Here is a 23074-nt window from a genome sequence, read left to right on the forward strand (position 1 = left end):
CTTAAGTTTACTGAAACTTCTCTCACACGTAGCAACTGTGACTGGTATAGTGAGGAAGATGCGAATAACAATTGTTGTGTTGGGATAAGCATCGGTCAAAGAATATTTATGAATGAGCTGCAAAATGTCGATCGGGCTAGATTTTTCAAAGCTTGATATTTAAAGCTTGCCATTTCTGACTGGAAATCGGAAGAATCTAAATCTGCCTTGTAAATTTGAGATAAATTTGCAGCTTTTTTCTTGAGTTCATCCACTGAACTTTTAGAGAGTGAATGCCCACTGAGGTAGCCAATATCAGAGGATACAGCAGACATCAGCCTCAAACCGCCACTCTATTTGTGTAATAATGCTGTCAAACACAAGGTTGCACTGAGATCCGAATTCTGTTTCTGCTGTAAGAAGGTGAGAGTCATCTTCAGCTTCATAAAGTGCTATTCGCTTCACTTTGCGCTTCCTCTTAATTGGAAAGCCACCATCAATTCCGCTCTGGTTAGCTTTTTCTGTGGCATCTTTGATAATATTGTCCACCCCAACATCTCAAAAATTCTGAATGGAAGCCTTCAACCATTTCATTTTTTTTACGGCAATGTCAATTGAAATGGTTTTTGACTGAAGCAGTTTGTTTTCCCGGTCAATTAGAGAAAGAATTTGACACCAGAAATCCAACAAACACAAAAAACTGAAATCAATATGAATGAGAAGTTCTTTTGCACTGCTAACTGTGACAGCATTTGTTATGGGATTGTGGATAATGGATTCCAAAACTTGAAGAACATCTTTGATTTGTCTGTGCAATGGTGTAATTGCTTCTTTTTTGGTAGACCATCTTGTGTCACTATTTCCCTTTAATGAGATGGTCAACGTTTTCATCAGTTTTTCCCATCTTTACGTGAAGCTTGAAAAAAAGTTAAAGATGGCTTGAACCTTTCCAAAAAACGTAATCATGAGTGGGGAAACCTCAGCAGCATGAACACCAACAAGATTTAAAGTGTGAGCTGCGCATGGAACAAATCTTGCTGACTCATTAAGAGAATGGATGTGAGCTTTGACGCCATTGTATTTTCCAGACATATTGGCTCCATTGTCATAGCCTTGGCCCCGGCAATTGGAAATGTTTAGACCACCCTTCTCCAATTTTACAGTTATCTCTGTTGCAAGACCTTTTCCAGTTTTTTGGTGAGATTCAATGAAGTCCACAAAGCTTTCCTTAATTGTGCAGGTTTCATCACTGATGCGGACATACCTGATGATCTGAGTCATCTGCTCTTTGTGGGAGGTATCTGGAGTACAGTCAAACAGAACAGAGTATTTGGATTCTTTGATGTTTGACAAAATTTCTTTCCTGACTTTCTGCCCAAGTAACTCAATCAGCTCATTTTGAATTCAATGAGAAAAGTAGGATGTTGTGGTTTTTTTTGCTTTAACGGACGCAATGTGTTCAGCCACTAAAGGATAATAATGGCTATCAACTCAATTAAGCTCAGAAAAATGCCACCGTTTTGTTGACCGATGTCTTCTGTTGTTCCCCGAAGGGCAAGATTGTTCTTGGCACAGACAAAAATTGCATCAACAATCACTTTCAAGATGTCTCTCCGCTTTTTCATCTCTCCACTGATAACTCTCTGCAGATCAGAATCCAGGGTTTTTCCTTCCTTGATATTTTTTTCAAGAATTTTCCGATCAGAATAGCATCTTTGGTGTTCATTGTTGTTTTCATGCTCAGGAATAATTGGGTTTAGTTTTTTCCAGTCACAAAACTCTTTAGAAATTTCTGAGAAATTGTTGGTTTTTGTTGTTAAAAATAACAAACAGCAAAAACAAAATAAAGAATCTTTTTTATTGCTGTACTGCAGCCAAGTGCGAATAAATTTTTTACCATTGGGATGAATTTTTTCATACCATTTTGAGCTGAAGTGTCGCATTCTGTTTTCAAAATCACACAGCGTGTTTGGGAAAAATTCTCTTCTGTCTTGCTCTGGCCTATGCTCAATCAAAAAACATATTGTTTTGTCCGTTATTTTAGGCCATGTTGCTGGATCCCTGTGTTAAAAATTTTCTTCCGAGGCCACTGGAAATTCTAAGATTTCTGAATGAAGTTCATCCTCGTCCATTTCAGCTGGGCCTGAAAGCTAGGCATTTTCATCTTCCCTGTTTGGTTCTGAATCAGTTGTGCAAAATTCTTCTTGACTTTGGCTGATGAAAATCTCCTCTTCAATTAATTCCAAATGATGATCTGAACTCAATTAAAGGCAATTATAGGATCTGTTGAATTGTCATTAATTTCAATACAAATATCCTTTGAAATAATTTGTTTCTCCACTGAGTTTGTTACCAACCACTTTTTGAAACAGTTTTGTAGTTTCTCGTCACTTTCTTGGCGCTGTTTTCTTTTCTTCTTAAATTCAGCACCAGATAACTTTTGGGTTCGACTCATAATAGAATTATAATGCTCAAAAGTTATCAAAGGTATGTTAGTGTTATAGGGCTCTTTTTTGTTCAGTATATGAGCTTTAATATTTAAGAGTTTGTGTCAAGAGGCGGAATTTTAATTAATTTTCTTATCAACAGCAGCGACGCCGTGAAAATTAGTTTTATAAACTGATTATTGTTTTTTTAATTTATTAAAATTTGCGCCCTCCCAACTTTGGCACCTCAGGCCGCGGCCCGGCCGGCCCCGCCCTTGGTACGGCTCTGTATATGATATAAAGGTTCTTAAAAAAAAGGTAAAACGAGCTACAAAAGTACCAGCCTTATGTAAACATCTTTGCTACAAACAGAGACGTAATTTGTTTTAAACTCAAATTTATGAGAAACGAAGAACAAAAGATGATCATTAATTGGTATACTATACATGTGATTCAGCCAACTCTTTGTAAAAGAGAACGATTTTTAAGTGAAACCAGCAGAAATTGCGAACTATGGTATCATTTATTCAGTAATTGTATTGTTAACCATTGAAATGAACTCAATAAACATAAACCAACTGACCAAATTAAACAAATTCTGACACTGTTGTTTGAAACGTCAGCATTCGCTCAGCAATTCAAATACCATTTTTGAGAGAAAAGAAACGTATAGTTGAAATGCACAATGCTATAGCAAAAATGAAGAAGCTTTTGTAATTTATTTCAAGCATAATGAAACATAGATGACTATGAATAGAATAAATGCGTAAAATTAAAAAAAAAAAACAGAGCTATAATAGTAGATAAAAGGACAGTTGGAAATTTATCTTAACAAATCGAGAAATTCTGAATTCAATTTTAATCAACGGTTGCGCAAGGAAGAAAACAGGCGACAACTCGAGCAAAATGCCTTCGAAAAAACCAAAACCTATTAGAGATTGTCTTTTTTTAAAAACAGTCGCACCAAAATCAAACAAACACTACATCTCAAAATAAAGAGGTTTGAAAAACTTTTATAAGCAAAAAAACAACCAAAAATGCATGAATTTTTTCCAAAAATTGTAAAGATTTTTATTCATATATACAATCATGTATATATATATACTATATATAATATAGTACATATATATACAAATCATGTATATATATATACTATATATATACATGATAGTATATATGAACTACTATCATATATATAGTATATATATGATAGTATATATGAATAAAAATCTTTACAATTTTCGGAAAAAATTCATGCATTTTTGGTTGATATACTATATAAAATATATTCTTTATTAAACAAGATAAGGAGTTGCGCAACATCTTATTCCAAACTTATGTACTTCTTTTTTATTATATTAGGTTCTGAAAAATATGTTAATATATGATATTAGGTTATATGAAAAATTGAAAATAATTTAAAATAGAAAACTTTAAGATGAGTTTTCAGTTATTCAAAGTAAAGCCTTATTCCCTGTAGAGGTTTGAATAACTTGGAGTCTATCGTAGCAATACCGTTTGGGTCTTAAACCTATAATTTGTGCAACTCATTTTTAGATGCACAAATTATAGGTTTAAGACGCAAACGGTATTGCTACGATAGATAACACATTTTTAGATTAATATTCCGACAAACATTGATCAGAAACAATAGAACGTTTTAATAACACTACTTCTTGCCGGATTGGCATTGACAAGTAAACAATGTAACATTACCAAAACAATACAGTACCCATTCGAACCTAAATTTTAATAACCGATACATGAAACTAAAATTTAGGAAAAAATTAAAAAACGCCTAAAAAATAAAATGTTGCAACTCTTTGCTTTTAGGTTGGTCAATTTTAACTTAAATTTGGCATTTTTTAAAATTTTAATTGGGCAATATTCACTTTAATTTGGCATTTTTTAACTTTAATTTGACATTTTTTTATTTTAATTTATCAATTTTTATTTTAATTTATCAATTTTTATTTTAATTTGTCAATTTTCATTTTAATTTGGCCAATTTTTATTATAACTTGGCACGAACTTGTTTTTCGAGGTGTATGTTTTTTTGTGTCAAATTAAAATGAAAATGACAAATTAATATAAAAAATTCCAAATTAAGGTGAAAAGTGTCAAATTAAAATGAAAAAATGTCAAATTAAAGTAAAAATTGGTCAACTTAAATGCAAAGTTGTAAATGTTTTCTCTTAAGCTTTAATTAAGCAATAATTTTTACGGAGCTGTATTATCACAACAAAATAAATAAAAAAACTCGACTACGCACTACTATAAAAATGTTACAAAATTGAAAACAGGTCCAAAAAATCGATTTCAGAAACTTATTTGATGAATTTTTAAAGAAATTAAAAAAATATATAAATATATATTCACGACTAGCTCAAAGGTCGTTTAAGTCCAATTTCAACACTTAATTAATGCTATATTCGATATATATATATATATATATATATATATATATATTTATATATATATATATATATATCCATACATATATATGTATGTATGTATGTATACATATATAAATACGTTAATATATGCTTACCTAAAAAACAATATAACTTTATTTATCCTTAAAGATTTTATACTGATAGATAAATAACTAATAGATCCCAAACTTTATTTTAGTTATTTTGAGTTTGTAACATTGTTCATAACTTTTCGAGTTCAAAATTGTCAGCAGAACAAACACTTTCACAAATAGTTGTGCATGCAGAAGTCAATCGTAAATTATTATCCAACAATCTTCTTAAAAGATCAGGGTCTATTAAAGGTTTGTCATCATTTTTCAAATCTAAAAGCTTATCATCGATTTCTTTGATTTTGTTTTTTAAAGTTCTCTCATCATGTTTTTCTTGAAGAACTTGTTCACCACATCCACCAACATCATTTGGAAGAAAATGGAAGAAAGGTAGCTCCTCATTTAATAAAATATACTCTTCATTGGATAAAAAATCTTTTAATTTCTCGTCTATGTTCTCGATTTTTTTCCTGTCATTTTCACTATGTTCTTCATGGCTAATACAAGATTGTGTTAATATTGAAAATGGATTTTCATCTAATAAAATATCATGTTCATCATTAAGAATCTCAAACAAGCGCTTTTCCTCCTCTTCAGTTAATGCAATATCGTATTTTGCTCGACTCGCTAATTGCATATTTCTTTTAACAAAATTTTTACAAAATTTATTTGGCTCTGTATTAAATTCATCAGTCTTAGTCTGTTCAACTGTTTTATGAAAAACTTGATCTGATAATTCATAATACTTTTCTCCGATTTGTGTTGAAAAAATTGGCATTTCATTAGTATTGCTGCATTGCGATCCAACTGAATTACTTTCATGACAAGTGGCAGTTCTAATGCATTCGTTTGAAACAGAACTTTTTCTTTCTTCAAGGAGTTTAATTTTATGTTGCATCTCTTCTTCAAAACACTTTCGGTCGCGTTTTACTTCTTTTTCATAAGCAATTTTTTCTGACAATAATTTATCAAGTTTTTGTATTCTTTCCATTCCTTTACAAATTTTAATTTCAATATTCTCTTCAACTTTGTTTTTATCGTTTTTATTAAAACTTTCTAAAAATAATATTAATGTAATATTAATAAATAATATTAAGTAGATAAAAACATCAAGTGTGCTTTTGATGCAAAATTTTTTTTTTACTATTTAATCCTTATATAAAATTATAGCTTTTTATAATGAATAGAGTAAAATGAAGTCCAATAAAAACAGTTGTTATACAAGTATATACAAATCAAATTAAAATTTTTAGTTTTTTAGGAAACATACTAAAAAATGGTACTACACACTTTTTTAGTAACCACCTCGGTATTCTAAAGAATACTTGAAAAGGATTTAAAGGAATCATAAACATCAATCTTTCAACTTATACTAAGTAATTTAGTATCAAAAGCAATAAAAATCTCAGATCAAACCAGTGCATAGTGGGCCAGAGGTGAGCAAAATTCCTCAAAACCAACTTCTTCTGTTTTTCAATAAAACCCCTTGCGCAACCTTTTTTTTAATACTTACCTTTACACAAGCAGAAAAACACTAGGCCGCACATGTGATCGAATTTAAATTACACTCTCATATATATATACAAATTTAAAACCAAATTTTCTGAGCTCAGCTGAGCGCAGTAGCTGCTAGGCTTTTTATTATAAATGATACCCAACTATATATTTTGCTTTAAAAAACTGAATAAGTCGCATAAAGAACAATTTTAGATTTTTCATAATTTAAATCCTGCTAAAACTTATTTTAAATAGCACTTTTAATGTTCTTGTGGAAAGTTATGGAATATTTTATGACTACTTAGTGATTTTAGTTTAATTTTTTTTTAATTTGTAATTATTTTTGTTATGTTTAAGCGGTTTTTTAATGTACATTTTTGTAGATTGTTGTATTGTGTTAATTTATATGCGAACATGTGTAAAAAAATGATTTATAAAAGAGAAGAGTCTTTATTAAAATTCTCCAGGCCCCAAATTATGATCATATGATTAAAATACTTTATATCTTCAGCACTATGGTTTCCAGAATGAGGAGGAGTCAGGAAAAAGTCAAAGACTCCAATTAACCTGAGAAGGCCAAGGAGCTCTTGATGTACTAATGTATGATGTTTAACATCACCTAGATTCTTATATATATAAAATTATGTTAATAAATTAAATTTTATCGAAAGTTATGAGTTTATATTCACAATATCAAAGAAATTAAGTACATAAATAAAAATAAAGAAAATACCGTCTTGACAACCCATAACTACATCTACCTGTGTGATCATAACCACTCCTGGAGACCAAATATGCCCAGATTTAAATTCCCCAACCTCAAATACCTATATCTACACATCAACTGTTCCATCTAATTAAAAAACCATTAGGATATCCTAGGACCACCCTTGACCACCCCTAAAATGACCATCTGTACGGTTATGAACAGTTCTAGAGACGAAATATGCCCAGATTTGAACTCCCCAATCTCAATTACCTATATTTAGACATACCACATGTATCATCTAATTAAAAAAACAATCAGGACATTCTAGGACCACCCTTGACCACCTCTAAAATGACCATTTGAGCAGTCATGACCACTTCTCAAGGCCGAATATGCCCAAATTTGAATTCCCTGATCGTAATTACTTATATTTAGACATACAATATGTCCCATCTAATTTAAAAGCCATTGAGACATCCCATGACTACCCAAAAATAATATCCTTGATATATATTAGCTCCAAAAACTTCTATAAACATGTATCATATGTCTATATATAGTTTTTTATTTTATTTTTTAAATTCATCTTTAAAGTTAAAATCAAAAATGTATACATGTTAGCAAAAAACTCTTAAACATAAAGTCAAAAAATATATACATATTTGCTCCTAAAACTCCTAAATAAAAAATTAAAAGTCTGCATTAAGTAAAACAATAAAAACCAGTAGATTCAACTGGATCTAGCAGTAATGCTTTTACTGCTAGCAGTAAAAGTTCAGACAGATTTTTATGAAAAAAAACCTAATAACAATGATATATAACAGCAAGATTAAAACTCAGATTTTAAATATCATTAGGAATTTTATCATCTTTTAAAAATCCATGATTAACTCTTTTTAAATCAACTCTTTTAAAATTAAACATTACTTATTTATCTTTAATTGCGCTAAACAACAAACCAAAATATCCGATGCTAGATATTAAAAATATGTTTAAAACTACTTAAATCATTGAAATAAAGTCTGGAAAAGAAAGAAAGACAACTTTCCATAAACATGCAATGGTGAAGTCAATTCTCAGTATTGTGGCAAAAAATTTGAACCATTCAAAGAAAGTTTTAGCTAGAAAAAACAAAATTTCATGTGTTTCATAATTTTGCTCTTGGATTGAGAATTGGCATAATTATGTTTTTCTTTAGAAACTTGAAACATTTATGAATCATTGAGCATAACAAAAACTAAAAAAGCAGACCTTTCTTTTATATTAGAAAAAATGTGTTTGCCAAGTGTTTTTATTAATGAAACTTTGGACAACTATTTCTAACTCTTGCAATAAGATGATAAATGCTTTGATGACTTTTTGATAAAAATAAAATTATTAAACAAAACTGCAATTTTTGTAACACTATATATTGTCAAGGCTGTTTATTAAGGAGAGAAAAATGTATCTAAGATAAGATGTGACCAAGCATAAGAAAAATTACTTTCTGAAAAGACGCAAACATTGGATATAGCAGTGGAAATTTGTTGTTCTTAGAAAAAAGTACAAGATGATGTATCTGAATAATGAAAGTATTTAAAAAACGAAGTGTACACTGAATCCCCCAACCAAACCCTCAGTTGATGTGGCAGCACTCTCTTGCAAGTCAGGCTATAAGATAGTGGATGTAGCAACACTCCGTTGCAAATCAGGCTATTTGTCAGTCGATGTAGCAGCACTTTGTTGCGAGTCAGGCTATAAGATATTCGATGTAGCAACAGACATGATTTACAGTAAATAAAATTAAAATAAAAACATTTTATTAAAAAAAATAAAAATAAAAACATTGTTTATATTATTAAAAACATTCAGAATAATTTAAAAACATTCAGAATGTTTTTAAAAACATTCTGGTCAATTAAATTTGCGTTTTTGCAGTTTTTTTAAAAAACAAATAACTTGTAATTAAATTAATGGTTTGAACTTTCTGACAACACGCAAATGTTGGACGAAAGTTATAAGTAATTAAAAGTGACGTATTTGTTGGCATAAGAATCATTTTTTTCTTTCCGTACTCCCAAATGCAACAGTCTATAGAACTATATATATATATATATATATATATATATATATATATATATATATATATATATATATATATATTATATATATATATATATATATATATAGTTCTATAGACTGTTGCATTTGGGAGTATATATATATATATATATATATATATATATATATATGTATATTTTGTTTTTATGCGATTTTTGTATACATATATGTTTTGTATTACGAGATATATATATTTTATGTATTTTGTTATTTTGTTATAGGCTAGTATTATTATAGCTCTTTTGAGCCAACATAATTAATTTGGTTATTCTTTACAATCAAAAGAGCTAATATTATTATGAAATAAAAGAAAGATGGAGCGATTTATGAAACCTGATAGACTTGGTATAGATCCGAACTCAACAGATGCAGAAAAAACATACAACCATTGGTTAAGAACATTTTACAATTTTGTAAGTACAGTTGATGATAACTCCATTAAGCTTAATCTTCTAATAAACCATATTGAACCTAATGTCTATGAATTCATATCAGAGTGTGATGATTTTGAACAAGCAACAAGTATTCTCGAGTCTATCTACTTAAAACCAAAGAATGAAATATTTGCCAGACACATTTTATCAACACGGAAGCAAAAACCGAGTGAATCAATAGATCAATTCCTAAATGAACTTAAAAATTTGTCTAAGAACTGTAAGTTCACTGCTGTAAGTGCTGAGTAATATAAATCTGAAATGATTCGCGATGCGTTTATAAATGGCTTACTCTCCAACGTTATACGCCAACGCTTACTAGAAAACAAAACATTAGACCTTTCATCAGCCTTTGACCAAGCTAGATCTTTAGACGTCGCCCAACAAAATTCAAACTTATACTCACAACCAACTATACCTATCTCTGCCTCTATTCAGGAAATCAAATCATCTTTGCAAAATCAATCCATGACTGATAATCACTTAGCTGCTGTAGTAAAATCATAACAACTGTGCTGGTTTTGTGGAAATATAAGACATCCACGTACTAAATGTCCTGCTCGTGAAGCTATCTGTCACAAATGTAAAAAAGTTGGTCATTTTGAGAAACTTTGCAGATCATCTAGTGTTTCTGCTGCCGTTCCTAAAATTGATGATGATTACTTTTGTGCCACCATATCAGCTTCGGCAAACTCTCCCTTCAGAGTCTGTCATAACATCATTATTAATGAAAAGTATAAAGCAGAAGCTTTAATTGATAGTGGGAGTACAAATAAAAGTTTCATTAATAATAAACTAGTGGCTCTACTCAATTTAGATTTTATTTATGAACAGAGTGTTATCGGAATGGCATCAGCTTCTTTATCAGCAAAATCAGATGGATATTGCTATGTTTCAATAACTCTTCAAAACAAAATCTATAACAAAGTCAAGTTGCATGTGCTAGATAACTTATGTATAGATATTATTCTTGGCACAGATTTTCAAGAGTTGCATGAAAGTATTACCATTAAGTATGGTGGGAAAAAACCACCCTTAACATTCACAGCTTTAACAACAATGAAAACTGAACCTGCTGAATTGTTTGCTAATCTCACGAAAGATTGTCGACCGATTGCCACTAGATCTAGAAATTATTCTCAAAGAGATAAAGAATTTATTAAATCTGAAATCCATCGCCTGGTCCATGCAGGAATAATAGAGCCTAGTAATTCACCTTGGCGTGTCCAGGTCCTAGTAGTAAATGAAAAGACTAAACCTCATATGGTCGTTGATTATTCTGAAACTATTAATAAGTATACTCAATTGGATGCATATCCTCTACCTAAGATTGAAACGATTGTAAGCATAATTTCCAAATACAAAATTTATAGTACTCTCAACCTTCGCTCAGCATACTACCAAATACCTTTATCAAAAAAAGATCGACCATATACTGCCTTTGAAGCTGACAATAAGTTGTGGCAATATACTAGAATGCCTTTTGGAGTTACCAATGGATCTGCATGTTTTCAACGCAAAATAGATAACTTTGTTAGAACATATAAACTAACTGACTGCTTTCCTTTCATTGATAACATTACAATATGTGGTAATAGTCAGAAAGAACATGATGAAAATCTACTTAAATTCAGATTAGCTGCCATTGATGCTGGGATTACATTTAATGAAGAGAAGTGTGTATTTTGAACTGAGACTTTAGACTTTTTAGGTTACCGTATATCTTATGGGTCCTTGAAACCAGATCCTCAGAGACTTGCTCCTCTCATTAAATTACCTCCACCTAATAATGCAAAATCTTTACAGCGTATTATTGGAATGTTCTCATACTATGCAAAATGGATAAGAAAGTTTTCAGATAAAATTAGACCTTTGAACTCTGTTACCCAATTCCCACTCAATCAGCAGCAAATATCAGCTTTTGAAACATTAAAAAATGAGCTTGTTCAATCTTCCATGCAAACCATTGATGAGAATATACCTTTTACTGTAGAGACTGATGCTTCTGATTTTGCTATATCCGCCACGCTTAACCAAGATGGAAGGCCTGTTGCCTTCCATTCACGAACTCTTCAAGGGAGTGAATAATACTATTCATCAGTGGAGAAAGAAGCTCAAGCGATAGTCGAAGCCATAAATCATTGGTGCCATTTTCTTTTGGGTCGACATTTTATTCTCATCACTGACCAACGATCTGTGGCATTTATGTATGATTATAAATCAAGCAGTAAAATAAAGAATGATAAAATAATGCGTTGGAGAATAGCCTTGTCTCCATATTCTTATGATATCCACTATCGCCCTGGCCAATGTAATAGTGGTCCAGATACATTTACTCGTATTAGATGTGCAGCAATAAGTTCAGAATCATTATATGATTTGCATGCTGCACTTTGCCATCCTGGTGTTACTCGCCTCCATCATTTTATTCGATCAAGAAACCTCCCTTATTCAGTAGAAGATGTAAAACAAATATGTAAAGAGTGTAGAATATGCAAAGAAATAAAACCCAAGTATTATCGCCCAAATGATGTGCACCTAATTAAAGCAACCCAGCCATTCGAACATATATCTATTGACTTCAAAGGTCCATTACCTTCTTCTACCCCCGAACAATATATGCTAACAATTGTAGACGAATACTCACATTTTCCTTTTGCTTATCCTGTAAAAGATATGACAACTCAGACAATAATAAACTGTTTAGCTGACCTTTTTTCTATGTTTGGTATGCCTAGTTATGTTCATTCTGATCGTGGATCCTCATTAATATCTTCTGAATTAAAGCACTGGTTCTTATCAAAAGGGATTGCAACTAGCAGAACAACCCCTTACAACCCGACTGGAAATGGGCAAGTTGAAAGATACAATGGAATTATTTGGAAATCAATATTACTCACTCTTAAATCTCGAAATCTGCCTATATCATCATGGAAAAGAGTTCTACCTGATGCACTTCATGCTACAAGATCCCTATTATGTACTTCTACTAACTGTATTCCACATGAACGTCTTTTCAATTTTCAACGAAGATCATCATCTGGGTCCTCAATTCCTTCATGGCTCGTCAACCCGGGTCCTGTACTTATGAGAAGAAATGCGATGCAAAGTAAATATGAAGATTCAGTGAATGAGGTTCAACTCATCGAAGCAAATCCTCATTATGCTCATGTGAGATTTCCTAATGGTCATGAGACAACAGTGTCAACTAAACAGCTGGCTCCCATTGGAACAACTCCTATAATACAGACATCAAACAACAATTTAGAAGTAACAACCATCGATCACCCAACCCCTAATGATAGTAATGAAACTCCTTTAATCTCCGAGAAAGGACTAGAAAACAAAGTGAATCCTATAGAACAAATTAACACTATGCCTCGTAGATCTTCACGAATTTCTAAAGCACCAGAAAAACTTAACTTATAAATACCCCTGAACACTTTTAAGAGGGTGAATGTTGTGTTAATGCGATTTATGTATACATATATGTTTTGTATTACGAGATATATTTTATGTATTTTGTTATTTTGTTATAGGCTAGTATTATTATAGCTCTTTTGAGCCAACATAATTAATTTGGTTATTCTTTACAATATATATATATATATATATATATATATATGTTTTCTTAACCAGCCTCACTATTTAATTTATTACAAACCTTTTACACATCCTTGTATAGAATACTGTTACTCTGGTAATTCTAACAATGTTTTTCTGTTTTTAAACAAGGTTCAAAAGGTTGCTAAGTTTATGCTAAGTATTTATTTGTTATCTAATGTGGGAAAAATATTTGAGAAAACTATGCACAAAAGATTGTACAATTTTTTTATACTTTTAATTTTCTTATACTTTTAATTTTTTTTATAAATTACGATACGGATTTAGACATAACAATTCTACTACACATGCACTAATTAATTTTACAGAATCTTTATAAAATACTACTGATACAAAAAAATTTGTTTGTGGTGTTTTCCATTGCCTGCAAAAAGCATTCAACACAGTGAATCACAATGTTCTTCTTGCCAAATTACAATACTATTTTGTAGATGGAACTCCACTTAAATGTTTTGAATCCTACTTAAAAAATAGACTTCAATACGTTACAGTTAAGAAAACATCTTTATTAACCAAAACTGTAATTTTGGAGCCTTCAAAGATCAATATTGGGGTCTCTGCTTTTCCTTGTATACATCAATGAACTAAATACCTGCATTTATAATGTTTTAACATACCATTTTGCTGATGACACTTACTTAGTAATTGTTGAAGATTCGCTTGAAAGAATGCAGTTAAATAGTAATGAGGCCATATTTTCTGTTATTACTTAGCTTAGAGCAAACCAAGTTTCACTTAACGCTATAAAAACTAGAATAGTTGTCTTTAAAACCAAAACCCCGAAAAATAATGAATGATGCACTTTCAACATAAACGGAAAAATATTAACTTTGTCAAAAACTGTGAAGTACTTATGAGTTTTGCTTGATGAGAATCTTTCTTTTAAGTCTCATCAAACTTACTTGCAGACTAAGCTAAGTTGATCAATTGGAATGTTAGCTAAAATCAGACATTTTGTAAACTTTGAAACAATTATAAGCATTTATCATGTTATATTTGGATCGCATCTTAGGTATGTGTATCAGATTTGGGGTAAAAAAAATGTTCCTTAGATCAACTAGTTTTTCTACAAAACAAGCCCTTAAAATTATTCACTTTCAAAGTCACATATTTGACAATGTCTCTCTGCTATGTAAAATATCAAAGACTTTTAAGCTAAACAACAATATTAATCTTTTAAATTGTTTATTTTTATGAGATTATCTTCATGATAAACTTCCAATATCCTTCAAGAACATTTTCTTTCAAATACGTAACAAACATTCTCACTTACTAAGATCCTCTTCATCCAACAATATCTTTGTAGAACATACTAGGACAATAAAATTTGGCAGTGAATCAATAAAACATCAGTGCACCAATGCTCGGAACAATCTTGGAACAATCTCCCTAATTCTTTTAAAACTGGAAACTTGATATCTGGATATATTTTTCTCAAATTAAAAACACACTAATTGGATAGCTACTAAAATAATAACACCAATAAAAGCAATATTATACTGTTAATATTCTTATTAAAAAATGCTCTCTCTTATATACTTTTTTATTACTTTTTTAATTTCTCTACTAAGATTCTCTACATTTATCTGTAGCTTTTTGCTGTCTTTCTACAATGGTTGTATATGTATATGCATGAGCATGTATGAGCATATATATGCATATGTGTATGTGTATATAGTAAATGTCCAGGGTTGATATTTGACCAGGGCCAGGACCAGGTTTGATAAAATATAGCTGGGGCAGGGGCCGGGTTTGTGACCAGGGCTGCATAAACATTTAAACATCCTAAAGTATATATTTTTTATTCAAAATTCATTTTATATTTTTTATATATATGCATATATCATTATGATCAACACGATCATCATAATTATCATTGCCATCATCATTATAATCATGATCATCATCTAATCATCTTCTCTTTCAGCAAATACCACACCATATAAATACTAAAGTTTATATAAATATGTAAGGATATTTTATGCCAGCATCTAAATAAATAGCAAACATGTATCTTTATATCCTTAATATATATGCATAAAGCACATCTTGAAAGCTTTTATTCCTTCTCTTCATCAATCCTCATTCTACTCCACATTTTTCACCATCTTGACCACTTGCTTTGTTAAACTTTAATCATATTTTACATCTTTTTTGCTAGAAAATCTCTCTTAAAAACAAATGTCCTTTTATTATTCCAAGAAGCCAATGTAAAAACATCCTGTCTGATGTTAAGCTTTGTTATTCTCAGTTTACTAAATCTTGTATCTTATCTCAGATGTTAGGTTCTAGGGACTTTTGATTAGTCTTCATCAGTATCATTAACTAATGTAAGTCTAATATTTAATGTCTAATTCATGGTTCTGATCTTTTTATTTCTCTCCATAATAATGCATAGTTATTTGCAAAGAAATCTTACTTTAATTTGACTCTTGAATCTAATGGTCATACTCTTACTGCCAGTTAAACAGACTAACTCATTGTTAAACATCCAAATCACTCTGGCTTCCAATGCTAAAGTTAATTCTTAATTAAAAACTTCTATAGTTTTTCATCATAGTCTTAAAAAAGTGTTCTCCAGAACTCTCGTTAATTTTTGCTAAATTTTTAAAAAGTGCTAAATAAGTGGTTCCAATTTTTCAAAACTCTAGAAAACACTTTGAACTATCTAACTATACTATGTCTTTACTCTGTTATTAGTTTCTTTATATAAGGTTTTAAGAATAATTTATTTATTTGCAATAGTAAATTCTTTAAGTTATTCTTAAAGGCCTACCCTCCTCTTCTTTATTTCAAGTAACTTTAAAGTTCTATCTTTACTCCTGTATTGTTTCTTATCAACAATATTGATCTTCATGAAAATTTTACATCTAAAGTGGCTCTATTTTTAATTGCTTAGAACAAGCAGCTGATTTTTAATTTGATCTCTCTTTTGTAACAGCCTAAGGCTTACAGTAACTTATTGATTTAAATTCTGGACTTAAAATTCACAACTTTGGTTAGAAAACAAAACTCATTTATTTACTGCAAAAAAAATATTGCAACAATGTTGGCATTCGTGTATTGACAAATAACAACCCTCTTACTCTCAGACTAAGTCTAAAAGCACATTGTAAATGTAACTAGACCTGCTTTATCTGCCAAGCTTAAGCCACTTTCCCATTGTTGTAGGGTTGCATTTCTTTCTTTTTTCTACAAATACTATCATGGTAAATGCTCAAATGAGCTATCTCTATTACGATAAATCAAAACTCATTCTTATTTGGCTTCTTATTCAACAAGTTGCATCCTTTTACTGTACCTGTCCCTTCATGCAAACTTATATTAATCCAGTTTTTTTCCTTGCACATTAAAAAAACCTTATAACTCTTGCCTATCTTCATGTTTTCCTTTTTTATACAACCTACAACTTTTTAAGTCTTCAGTTAACCGTTTCCTAGAATTTTAACTTATTCTCTATTTAAAGTAACTCATAATTTATTAGTGTTTGCTTGCAATCTTGTTGGAAGTAAATTAGGGTTTAAAAATATATAAATATATGCCAGTATTTAATAAATAATAAATGTAAGCATAAAATTATAATATATAAAGTATTATAAAGTTTTTTCTAGCCCCGGCTATCAACCCCTGCTAAATCTAATAATTTTGCCGGGGCCGGAACCCAATTTCCAAAAAGTCTCATTTTCAGCTAAGTACAGGGCAGAGTCCGGGGCCCCGGTCACTTCCTATGTGTGTATATATGTGTGTATAGGTGTGTGTTTGTATAAATATATATATATATATATATATATATATATATATATATATATATATATATATATATATATATATATATATATATAGATCTATAGTTTGTTGTCTTTGGGAAGATCGGAAGGAAAAAAGTGATTCTTACGCCAACAATACTGGTAACATGTAACCCAGTACAATCTGCTTCATGTACTGCTGCCTTGTAGGATACACCTTTAAAGGCAAAGGCTAGGAGATGCCAACTCCGATTTAAAACACCCCCTGTCTTGGGGCTCTTGGTTAAGTAAAGGCTAGAGATGGTGTCTCGATAAAAATACTCATCTTGGGCAGATGTTAAATGCACCCAACTACTGTCTTGTAGAAGGCCTCCTAGGCAAAGACTTAAGGGGTAAACAGATTCTATCTGTTGACCAGCCTCGCACCCCTTCTTCATCTATTAGGCCGGCGCAGATGTATTTTTAATACATTGTTTCCGGTTTAGGATGTTGAATGCTGGATCTTCTTGACTCAATGCATGGGTTTGCTTGTGTCTTTATTTTTATGACTAGGCAACTCATTCTATTATCTCCTTATGAGGGTACAGCTCTAAAACTCAGTTTTATGGTTCTGAGGCCGGCTGGTAGTCAGGTTTCCCGAAATCTGTGGTAGCTCTCAGAGAGGCTGATTCCATCAACAGCTAAAAAATATCAAAGGATTAACAGTGCCATGTTGCGCATGGATGGTGTCCCTGTTTGTACTTTTGGTGTGCATTGCGGAGGCCACATTTGGAGCCCTTTGTTACGGCTTAGGGTTTATTAGTAGTAATGAGGCAATTGCTTGGGCTATTAAACGGTGTTCTGAGTACTATCTATGCTTTGAGTCAAGTTCTTCAATCTAATTTAAAAATGAATAGAGTACTAAAAACTATAAAACACAAAAAACCATCATCATCACCAAGTTCTCTAAACCTATCATTCACTAAAATTCGTGGTCTTCGAAGTAACTTTTCTTCTGTTGAGTCCTATCTCTTGCAAAGTTCACTAGACCTACTTGCTCTTTGTGAGACTAATTTGAGTTCGGCTGTCTCATCTTGTGATCTTAGTGTTGATGGTTATCTTCCTCTGATTCGTAAAGACTCCAACAGTCACATGCTTGGCCTGGGCATTTACATTCGTAAGAATTCACCTGTTTGTCGTGAAACTAGGTTTGAATCCACAGACTATTCTTTCATGTGCTTTCGTTTAGCACCACTTCACTCTATTGCCTTTCTCTTTGTTCTATATCGCTCTCCTTCATCTCAAGACTGCACTCTTTTTGATGTTATTTCTGATCATATTGACCAAGCCCTCTCTCTTTATCCATCAGCTAATATAGTTGTTGTCGGTGACTTTAATGCTCACCACTCTGAATGGCTAGGCTCTAGTGTCAGTGACTCTGCAGGCATTACAGCACACAACTTTTGCCTTTCTCAATCCCTAACTCAAATAGTCAACTTTCCCACTCGCTTTCCTGACAACCCTAATCATTTACCTTCTCTACTTGACTTATGTCTTGTTTCTGATCCTAGTCAGTGCTCAGTTTCTCCACATTAACCCTTAGGTGCTTCTGATCACAGTTTGATCTCTTTAAAACTAATATCTCATTCTTCTTCATCACCTGAATCCCCCTATTATCGAACCTCTTACAACTACAGTAAAGCTGACTGGGATTCTTTCCGTGATTTTCTTCGTGATGGCCCTTGGGTAGAAATCTTTCAACTTCCTGTCGACAAATGTGCTTCTTACATAACTTTGTGGATTCAGGCTGGCATGGAATCTTTTATTCCCTCTCGACGATTCCAGGTCAAGCCTCACTCTCCTCCATGGTTTTCCTCACACTGTGCTGCTGCGATTGCCAATCGAAACCGTTACTTCCATATTTATCAGCAAAACAATTCTCCAGAAAACAGACGTCTGTTTATTACTGCTAGAAACAACTGTAAAAAGGTTTTGTCTAACACCAAAACCCGCTATTCTCAGGTCATGAAATCTCGTATCTCATCTCAAAAATTAGGCTCTCGTGACTTCTGGAGAATCTTTAATAATATCAATAATAAGGGGAAATCTATAATTCCACCTCTCTTGTATGGTTCAGACTTTGTCACCTCACCTAAAGACAAAGCCGAACTGTTTGCTAAAAACTTTTCATCAATATCATCTCTTGATTCCACTAATTGCGTTCTACCTGATATTGCCAACAAACAGGTTGATCCATTGCTTGACATTCATATCACTCCAGCATCTGTATCTAAAGTGATCTCCTGCCTAGACTCTTCTACAGCTTGTAGCCCAGACAACATACCTGTTATTGTCTTGCAGAAGTGTTCTCCGGAGCTGTCGTCTATACTCTCAAAACTATTCAACAAGTGCTTATCAGAGTCTTGTTTTCCAGCCTGCTGGAAAGCCGCATCTATTATCCCTATCTTCAAAAATTCTGGGGAGCGATCTGATTCGTCTTACTACCGTCCCATAAGTCTTCTTCCTATCATAAGCAAGGTTTTTGAATCTTTAATTAACAAACACTTAATTTCTCATCTTGAATCTAATAACTTACTTTCTGACCATCAATATGGATTTCGATCTTCTCGTTCTACAGCTGATTTGCTAACAGTAATAACTGACAGGTTTTATCGTGCATTAGATGAAGGTGGAGAGGTTAAGGCCATCGCTCTTGACATTTCAAAAGCGTTTGATAAAGTTTGGCATGCTGGTCTTCTCCATAAGCTTTCTTCTTATGGTGTATCCGGCAACATCTTTAAGATCATTGAATCCTTCCTTTTCAATCGTAGCATAAAAGTTGTCCTCGATGGACAACTCTCTTCTTCTTATTCTGTAACTTCAGGGGTTCCTCAAGGTTCTATCCTTGGCCCTATACTCTTTTTAATTTACATTAACGATCTTCCAGATATTCTCACATCTAAGGTGGCATTGTTTGCTGATGATACTACCATTTATTCTTGTCGTGATAAGAAACCAACACCCTCTGATTGCCTGGATGGGGCATTTGAGCTTGAAAAGGATCTCACTTCTGCTACAGCATGGGGCTCACAGTGGCTGGTGAACTTTAATTTAGATAAAACTCAATTTTTTTCAGCCCATCGTTATCGCAATAATTTAGATCTTCCTATATTTATGAACGGTGATATACTCGATGAGTCACCGACTCTTCATCTTCTAGGATTAACTCTTACTTCCAATCTTTCTTGGAAACCATATATCAAATCGGTTACAAAATTAGCATCTGCTAAGGTTGCATCTCTTTATCGAGCTCGCCACTTTCTTACTCTGGATTCTATTCTCTATCTCTATAAATCTCAAATCCGGCCTAGTATGGAATACTGTTGCCATATCTGGGGCGGATCTTCTAATGATGTCCTTTCTCTTTTAGACAAGGTGCAAAAACGCATTGTAAACATAGTTGGACCTGCTCTTGCAGCCAACCTCCAACCATTATCACATCGTCGTAATGTTGCTTCTCTTTCTCTTTTCTACAAATACTATAATGGGCACTGCTCTAAAGAGCTAGCGTCTCTTGTGCCATCTACTAAAATTCATTCTCATGTTACTTGTCATTCAATTAAGTGTCATCCTTTTTCTGTGACTGTTCCTAAGTGCTCCAAAAACGCTTATTCGTCTGGTTTTTTTCCTCGAACATCAGTTCTTTGGAATTCGCTTCCTTCATCTTGCTTTCCTGATTCATATAATTTGCAATCTTTTAAATCATCTGTCAATCGTTATCTTGCTCTACAACCTTCATCTTTTCTCTTACAGTAACTTCCAACTTTAATTAGTGGCTGCTTTCAGCCTTGTTGGAAGCGAATATTTTTAAAAAAAAAAAAAAAAAAAAAAAAAAAACACATACGCCACTTTTAATTACTTTTGACTTTCGTCCAACATTTGCGTGTTGGACGAAAGTAAAAACCATTAATTTAATTACAAATAAATCGTTTTTTAAAAAAACCACAAAAACGCAAATTTAATTGACCAGAATGTTTTAAAAACATTCTGAATGTTTTTAACAATATAAACAATGTTTTTATTTTTATTTTTTTTAATAAAATGTTTTTATTTTTAATTTTTTTTACTGTAAATCATGCGCGGAGTGTTGCTACATCGACTATCTTATAGCCTGACTCGCAAGGGAATGCTTCTACATCGACTGACAAATAGCCTGACTCGCAAGGGAGTGCTGCTACATCGACTGACAAATATCCTGACCCACAAGGGAGTGCTGCTACATCTACTATTTTTTAGCCTGACCCGCAAGGGAGTGTTGCTACATCGACTGAGGGTTTGGTTGGGGCAGGCAGTCTATCAATTAATTAAAAAAAAAAATTCCGGTTTTGCATTTTAATTTTTACTTTTTGTCAACAAAAAACGGAAAATATATATATATATATATATATATATATATATATATATATATATATATATATATATATATATATATATATATATATATATATATATATATGTACATACATAAATCATAAATTTTTAAATAAAAATTATACCTTTAATTTTGATTCCTTGAATAGTAGGAGTATCCGAAAATGAGTCTTTTTCTACAGTTAAATGGTTAAAAATATTTACTTCTGTAGGAAGTATTTCAAACTCACTTACAAAATTATCTCTTGAATTTCGAATAATAGATCCAGAATTATGATTATCCTCAATTTGAGAAGTATTTTTCATTTTAGTACCTAAATAATATATATTTAATATATATTTAAAAAATATATATATATATTTTAATACATATATATATATATATATATATATATATATTTTAATACATATATATATATATATATATATATATATTTTAATACATATATATATATATATATATATATATATATATATATATATATATATATATATATATATATATATATATATATATATATATATATATATATATATATATATATATATATATATATATATATATATGATATATATGTTTTATAAAATAGAGTGTTCAATTTTTTTAAAGAACAGATCTATAATTAAGTAAATATATTTATATATATTTACATATAACTTTAGTAATAGTAAATATAGATATTTACTCGCTTTGCGCCTTGTTGCTATGTCAAGTTATGGTCCGCATATGCGGACAAAATTTTTCTGAAGCAAAAACATTGGCTGAAAAATATGATCTTTTTTGTTCTGTAAAGAGGAAAATAATCTTTTTAATTTAAATTTAATTGTTCAGTAAACTAAAGATTGACAAGTCTGCCCAAGATTCATGTCGAAACAAACATGTTGATTTTAAGTTAACTGAGCTCTTAAATTTAAATAAAAAATTTATTTTCCGCTTTTTAATACAAAAAAGATATTTTAGCAAATGTTTTTGCTTTATTTATTTTCTACTTTTTATTCTTTAAAATAAGTCACGGTGTTTAACCCTTTAATGCATGGCGTCGATTTAAATGGACGTTTTAAAATTTAACACAGAGCTTGAAAAAAATCCAAAGTGTATTTGGCTTGGGCAATGTCGATAGTTTTTTAAAAAACATATGGGTAACCAGTAACGGATCCAGGGAGGGAAGGGGGGTTGAAGGATAATGCACTCCCCCCCCCTCCTCCACCAGATTTTGAAAGTCCTAAAATATCTTAGAAATGGAGGACCGTTTTTTGTGTTTTTTTATTTTTATTTTAGGAGATGCAAATGTGATAGAAAATTTAAAAATATTTCAATATACCCTCCTCTCTCTCCTCACCAAAAATTCCTGGATCCGTCGCTCAGTAATCCTGTAACCGTTTTTTCCTTTAACAAAATGGCTTCTGGTAGTGATAACTAAACGTGAGTTTAGCTTTGTTGTTGTCTTACTTTCAAGTTTTCAGAGTTATAAAAAAAAATAGTTTGTAAGAAAAGATAAATTATAAGTTGTAAAAAAATATATTTATTTTGTTTGTTTTTTTCAATTAAGAAATAATTGATTACACATAATATAATCTGTTTTTAAACAGTCGACATTTCACCTTAAGTTGTCCATTGCAAT

General features: G+C 31.4%; 3 protein-coding genes across 3 annotated transcripts; all 3 read right to left on the reverse strand.

The window, feature by feature from the left end:
- Positions 1 to 294: 294 nt before the first annotated feature.
- LOC136085596 (uncharacterized) lies at positions 295 to 1260 on the reverse strand. The gene is made up of 3 exons (XM_065806918.1): positions 958 to 1260; positions 681 to 843; positions 295 to 509 (listed from the first exon to the last, which is right to left on the reverse strand). Exons 1-3 carry the CDS (start codon positions 1258 to 1260, stop codon positions 295 to 297), a joined length of 681 nt encoding a protein of 226 aa, XP_065662990.1.
- A 185-nt stretch (positions 1261 to 1445) lies between these two features.
- LOC136085597 (zinc finger MYM-type protein 5-like) lies at positions 1446 to 1922 on the reverse strand. The gene has a single exon (XM_065806919.1). The coding sequence runs from the start codon at positions 1920 to 1922 to the stop codon at positions 1446 to 1448; it is 477 nt and encodes a 158-aa protein (XP_065662991.1).
- Positions 1923 to 4973: 3051 nt separating this feature from the next.
- LOC105848335 (fibrous sheath-interacting protein 1) lies at positions 4974 to 22256 on the reverse strand. The gene is made up of 3 exons (XM_065806104.1): positions 22139 to 22256; positions 21578 to 21766; positions 4974 to 5988 (listed from the first exon to the last, which is right to left on the reverse strand). Exons 2-3 carry the CDS (start codon positions 21756 to 21758, stop codon positions 5063 to 5065), a joined length of 1107 nt encoding a protein of 368 aa, XP_065662176.1. The 5' UTR covers positions 21759 to 21766; positions 22139 to 22256; the 3' UTR covers positions 4974 to 5062.
- Positions 22257 to 23074: the final 818 nt, after the last annotated feature.

The sequence above is a fragment of the Hydra vulgaris genome, chromosome 09, assembly GCF_038396675.1.
Source record: "Hydra vulgaris chromosome 09, alternate assembly HydraT2T_AEP".
NCBI lineage: Eukaryota > Metazoa > Cnidaria > Hydrozoa > Anthoathecata > Hydridae > Hydra > Hydra vulgaris.